General features: G+C 34.2%; 1 protein-coding gene across 1 annotated transcript; it reads left to right on the top strand.

The window, feature by feature from the left end:
* The first annotated feature begins 418 nt into the window (after positions 1-418).
* LOC143569136 (serine/threonine-protein kinase PCRK1-like) lies at positions 419-3,208 on the top strand. Its single transcript, XM_077055120.1, has 4 exons — positions 419-833; positions 1,863-2,133; positions 2,275-2,397; positions 2,468-3,208. Exons 1-4 carry the CDS (start codon positions 460-462, stop codon positions 3,038-3,040), a joined length of 1,341 nt encoding a protein of 446 aa, XP_076911235.1. The 5' UTR covers positions 419-459; the 3' UTR covers positions 3,041-3,208.
* Positions 3,209-6,962: the final 3,754 nt, after the last annotated feature.

The following is a 6,962-nucleotide window of genomic DNA, read 5'->3' as shown; positions in this document are numbered from 1 at the left end:
AACAGAAACCATTCTGATCATGTAATTATCTCATTAACCATTACAACAAACCTTATTTTTAACACCAAAAAACATATATATGTAATATGTAAGGTTTGTGCCCCCGAACCTTATATGTCACGGCTGATGGTACGGCTCGCACACCCTCGATTCCTCCCCTGCTCACTAACTTATATTTTCAATGATTTCCTGATACGTGCAACTCCAGCAAATAGCCAAATATGAAGCCACCCTTGTGACAATGATGGAATAAAATAAAATATTATTAGATTCGAATTTCACATATATAGTTCCACTTTGAAGGCTCCCCACTTAACTTATATAATTAACAAACATTCAAATATTTGTAATTAATATCTCCATCTATCTATCCATCGGTATCTCTCTCTCCAGGCAACAAGACAACTAACACTACCACCACGACGTCGTTTTCATAATTTCATCACTTGGCATGAACCAATGAGTTGTTTCCACTTCACTAAATCCGACGATGAAAACGCCGTCGTTTCACGCTCCTCCGCTAGGGTCTCGTGGGCCCGGTCTCTCAGCGTCGCATCCAGCAGCGTCGACACCACTCGCCGCTCCGAGTTCGACTCGGACTGTACCGACTCGGCGGGGTTTATGGAGGTATTAACTCAGCGGCGTGGGAATGAGCTTAGGGTTTTTAAGTTCTCGGAGCTGAAATTGGCGACTAAAGGGTTTAATCGGACGCTTATGATCGGTGAAGGTGGATTTGGTTGTGTGTATAGAGGAGTAATTAAAGTTGGAGGTGATGATGGTGATGAGTATTTGGATGTGGCTATTAAGCAATTGGATCGCAATGGCTTCCAGGCATTAACTTACTTTTCCCATTTGTTTATATTATTATTATTATTATTAGGGTTTGGATCGAATACAAATTAAATTAACGCGCTAAATGTGCGAATCAAGTAGTGTAATTATATATACAACATAGCGTAATTATAGTGTAAGGTAATTACACTATGATATAATTACATAATTAGACTACTCGTATATATAATTACACTACTTGATTCACACAATTAGCACGTTAATTTAATTTGTATGTTAATTTTCCTCAAATTATTATTATTATTATTATCAGTTTTTTTATATTAGGGTTTTAAATTAAATTAAGATTATTGATCAACTGTAAATATAGATACAATAATGATAATTACATAGGAAACCGAATTTAATCATTTCAATTAACTATGTTTGTTCGATTAGTAAATGAACAAAGATGAACAAGGAGTTTTGTTTGATTAACTAAATGAACGCCTGAACGGACATGAACAAAGGCAATGTTTGTTCGATTTTCTTTGGTGAATGTTCGATAAGGTGTTTGTTTGTTCACATTTGTTCGTTAAAAGGTTTTATATATTTTTTAATGACTTTATTAATTTTGTCATATATATTTAAGTAGAACTAAAAACTATGAAACAAAAATATATGAGTAACTGAGTATTATGTGATTAATTTATATGTAAATTAACATATGAATATGAATGTTAGAAAAATTCCAACAAAAACTTGGTAGCCGGACCGAACCATTGACACTAATTCTCAGTTAGCCAAATCAAATAAATAGTTGTTTGTGTTCATTTTTGTTCGTGAGCCGTTCACGAATAAATTCATTTCCTTAATGAACGAACCCGAACATGAACAAGAAATTTCGTCTGCTTAGATGTTCGTGAACCGTTCGCTTGTACGATAAAAGCTTAAATGACGAACATGAACAAGGCCTTGTTCGATTCGGTTACAGCCCTAGATATTACAATAAACTGTAACTAATAATATAATATTGTTGATTTGAAACAAAAATGCAAATTTGTAATTCATCTTATGTATTCTATATGTTTTAGTTTTCAGGGGCATAAGGAATGGATCAATGAGGTTAACTTTCTGGGAGTGGTAAACCATCCGAATCTTGTGAAGTTAGTTGGATATTGTGCAGAAGATGATGAAAGAGGGATTCAAAGGCTTTTAGTTTATGAACTTATGACCAATAAAAGTTTGGAAAATCATTTATTAGGTCGTGGTAAATCGCCTCTTTCTTGGTTGACACGTTTAAAAATTGCTGAAGGCGCGGCTCGTGGTCTAGCTTACCTACATGAAGAAATGGACTTTCAGGTTTATGTTTTTATCATCATATCGTTACCATAATTAGAAGATATTATTTGATTAGTTTTTCTCATTTCGGGTGATCAATAATGCACAATACCTTACAAAGTTTTAATTGTTCTGAATTTTGGTTATTATATTTCTTTACAGTTAATATTTCGAGATTTTAAAACGTCAAATATTCTTCTGGACGAAGATTTTACTCCGAAGCTCTCGGACTTCGGATTGGCCAGACAGGGGCCTGCGGCTGGACTGACCCACGTTTCCACAGTCGTAAGCTCATTTCTCTAAACACACGCACACTAACGTTTTTGGAAATAATGATTATTTTATATTTTCAAAGGTCGTTGGGACGGTCGGTTATGCAGCTCCCGAATATGTGCAAACGGGTCGATTAACATCCAAAAGTGATGTTTGGAGCTTCGGTGTGGTCCTATACGAGCTTATCACGGGTAGGCGAGCGGTGGAACGAAACTTACCTCGAAACGAACAAAAACTTTTGGAATGGGTAAAACCTTACATTTCAGATTCAAAAAAGTTTCACCTTATTATTGACCCGCGCCTCGAAGGAGATTACTCGATTAAATCGTCCCATAAACTTGCATCTCTAGCAAATAAATGTCTTACTAAGAATCCTAAATCTCGGCCCAAAATGAGTGAAGTGGTCGTGATGTTAGGGAACATTATTGATGATATGTTGCCATGTCAGCAAGAGCCCGAAACCCAAACTGAAACTGAAACGCAGGTTGTGGACGAGAATGAAGACGGGCCGGGCCAAATCGATTTGGTGAAAGAAGAGGGTTGTGGTGGGGGTAACTATATGAGGCGGGTTTTTGAGTTTAAAGAATTGGTTAGTTTGAGAAACCGGTCGTGTGGGAGATTGGATTGGCGGTATTGGACACACGGGAGTCACTGAAAATAATTGGTTTGGTTCGGCTCGGCTCGGGCCTTTTGTATTGTATCACATTTGTTTTTATTCTATTCTAGTTGTGTTTGTCTACTTCATAAAACTGTGGTGGGCAACTTCCAAGTGGTTCCATTATTTCTGAAAAATGTGTGAATGTTGTGTTAGAATAGAAAAGAAGCCCAATACTCAATATTGTTTTAGCCTGGTTATTTAAATTTAGATCTAGCCTTGAATAATTTAAGTCCAATTCTGAATATAGTTTTAACCTTGAATCCTGATTCCGACAGGATTTTACCAGAGCATTAAAACTTGTCGTGCCTTCGGGCGAGGTGAGCCAACTGGGTTTTACCGGGAACGCCAAACCAAACTCGGATGCCAGCGTGGATCCCGATCATGTCAACATAGTTGGCCTGAGTGGGGTGGTGGGGCGCGACGTGTTCGCGCAGTGAGTTAACTTAACTGTGAAAGTCGGAAAAAAAAAGTTAGAGATTTGAGGTTACTCTTAAATTGGGTTCTTGATTGAGGGGGGGGGGGGGGGGGGCGTATATAGTCATGTTTGCTCACATGATTGAGTGATTGACAGAATGTCCATGAGTACTAAGGAAATGATAAATGTTGGGGTGTCAAATGTAATCTCCAATTACCAATTAGAAGCAGGATTGTACACAACTTATCAATCTTGTCTTGGACAATGTATGCTAGAGATTTTAAAATTTGGATAAAAGGAGCTCCTTTACCCCCACAAGAGGCCTCACCACCACATTGGAAGGACTTCACCAAAATGTCTAAAAGTTGATATGACTTCTATTTTATGCATTTGGTCTTGTACTTAGTTTCAATTCAATTGACCATTAAACTGGAGCTATTATTTTGTACTTATTAGCTATACACGCCCATCTACTCCTAAATTACTTCAAGAAAATTTTCTTTCATACCAGGTTTTAAATCCTGGTCTTGGTCTTCACTCCCAAAAGTAAAAACCTTTACCACTCTGCCAAGGTTGATTAACAAATTGGATTAATACATGAACATTTAATATAAAACATATTGTAATAAGATATAAATCTATATTTATACTTAATATCAAATATGAAAAGAGTTCAAATAAGAATAACCAGTTTCCTAGTAATGGTAAGAACCAACAAAATTTTGACATTTAACATTATATATGATGCTGAAAAAATAATTTAGGAAACTATGTCGGTTATAATGATGAAAGAATAATTCTAGGAAAATATGTCGGTTATGGGTAATTTTATATCTCAACCATTGATTAACATGATCCAATGGCTATAATTTATTCTTAGTTTTCTTAGAAAATTACTTATTTTTAGAATAACCCTCTCTTATTAAATATTATTATTGCACTAAATAATAATAATAATAATAATTTATATTATTCGCATTCATTATTTCATCAGATAGTAATACATATATAATTTTAATAGGGTACTTTCATTCAAATCGTATTTTAATGCATTTTGATAGGGTTTCCATTCAAATTGTATTTTAATGCATACTTAATAAATTGCTTACCTTGTGACTCATTAGGATCATATACCAAATTGACATTGCTATATGTTCCGTCTTGATATTTTGATGAAACATTCTCTCACTTGTGCAACATACAACATACATCATTTTAAAGAATGTAAAAATCTAGAATATATAGCAGTATCTCATTGTTCTTACTATTTTAAGACTTAAGTCATCAACTACAACCAAGTGTTTAGATACACATCCATCAAACAAAATAATACATGGTAAAAATCGGTAACCTCATTCTTTATGTGGTACACATTTTATTGAACATGAGCCATGGATTATTATTCTATATACTGTCCAACCATTCTATTATTCAATCAAGATTAAAAGTGTTCAGTCAAACATCCTTTGAGCATGACCATGCATTTTATTAATTTAAACCAATGAGGGTCTAGAGATGCCAATATACCTAATGAATAAGATAACATATCTAATCTTGACTATAGGCCTTCAATTATACTCTACACTGTTCCCTACAATGGACAGTCATAGTTAACTAACAAAAAAATATACAATTATTAATAGTTTAGTAGATGATTATATACAACTGAATGGGTCATAACTCATAAGTAGGTGTAATCTGGAATAAAGTTTCAAAAAGTGAGATAGATAGCACAAAGCCACAAAGTCAATATGTAAGTGTGAGTGGGTAGTGGGACAACTTTCAAAGTTGGCTCATTATCATAAACCTACCAGCACCCATAAAGCATTCTATGTTACCTTCTAAACATTTTTAATCTTTTATCCACATCGCATTTATATATGAACTCAACATCATCAAATGATAATACACCTACTTTTACACCCATAAAAAATATATTAAATGTATATAACTTATGTGATATTATGATTTTGAATGACATATTGAATTATAGAGTTTTATAAAAGAATTATTTCTAACAAAAACTGAAAGTAACCGGTATTGGCATTTTAAAACTATTGTTAAAGTTCATTTATATCACAAATCATCGTATTTTAGATAAATATCTCTAAGATGTTTTTTCTGTTTTACTCTACGCATGAAGGTTTCTTTTCAGTCACAAGAATCATGAACTTGAAAAGTTGTATTCAATATTATAAAACGAGCAATTGACCTTCTGGTGGATAAGACTTGAGATCTTATAGTTAGGGATGACAACAGGCCGGGTTCGGGCCGGGTATCGGTAATCCAATGCCCATACCCGTTTGTAAAATCGTGTCCATACCCGGCCCATTACCCGTCGGGTATTTGTGGGGTAATTACCCGTCGGGTATCGGGCATATCCGCGGGTATCGGGTATACCCGTTGGGACTTTCAAGTACATTTTTTTATTCATTATATATATTTTATACATCTTATTCATACAACAATTATTACAAATTTAAATATAATGCACTCCATATATGTAAGCATGACAATAAATAAATAATATCATATAATTTGTATATACTTTTTTTATATATATGCTTCACAACCTCTGAAATACAAAGAATTTCGCGGGTATATAATTCGGGTATATGGTTCGGGTACGTGTTTTCGGGTAATCGGGCCGGATATCATCTAATCCCATACCCGGGCCGTACCCGTGAAAATTTTTAAATCCTAATCCCATACCCGGTCCATACACATCAGGTTTCGGGTATACCTGTCCCATTTATTTCGGGTTTTGGGTATACCCGTCGGGCACGGGCTTTCTTGCCATCCCTACTTATAGTCTCACATTTGAAACCATACTCAATTGGGGGGGGGGGGGGTTCACACGGTGACGGATTTCCTTTTTGACAGTGGTGTACCTGGGTTAATTAGACATGGAGCGTCGAATATAGTATGGACGATTGACATACCATCTTAGAGAGACTCACTCAGGTATTGGGATAGTCTAAACGTTGTTAAAAAATATTACAAAGCAAAATATAATATAAATGAAATTTTATGTGAAAAGTAAATTTTGGGAAATAATTTGTTGGTATTTAATTATCGCCTATGTTTTGATATAAGTTTATCAACACTAATAATTTTGAAAGGTTTCTTATGCGCATAACAATTAAATCTTAATTTTGAGTTTTTATTTGATCTTATTAAAATTATTTATTTCAAGTAGAAATGAAAAAAAAAAGTGCATTATGTATGAAAGAAATTCCAAATAAAATAATTTCTATGAAACAGTGTTTACACGCTTTACTACTTTAGCTGATTTCGTCTACGTATACATGACGTATGCATGCCTAATGCCTTTAAAGTCTCACAAAGGTATTATTGAAAACAACCTCATGTATCATTTAATATTATTTTAAGTTATGAGACATGTTGATGGATGAAAAAACAAAAAAAAAAACAGATACAAATGTCCTTTCTTTACAAATAAAATAAAAATATTGAAAATTAAAAAATAGGATGTGGTCATTC

This window comes from Bidens hawaiensis, unplaced genomic scaffold (genome assembly GCF_021521415.1).
Source record: "Bidens hawaiensis isolate Kalapana, Puna unplaced genomic scaffold, B.hawaiensis_p1.1 tig00024338_1, whole genome shotgun sequence".
NCBI classification, from domain to species: Eukaryota; Viridiplantae; Streptophyta; class Magnoliopsida; order Asterales; family Asteraceae; genus Bidens; species Bidens hawaiensis.
The sequence above is the reverse complement of the archived record's forward strand: the minus strand, read 5'-3'. Positions and strand labels throughout refer to the sequence as shown.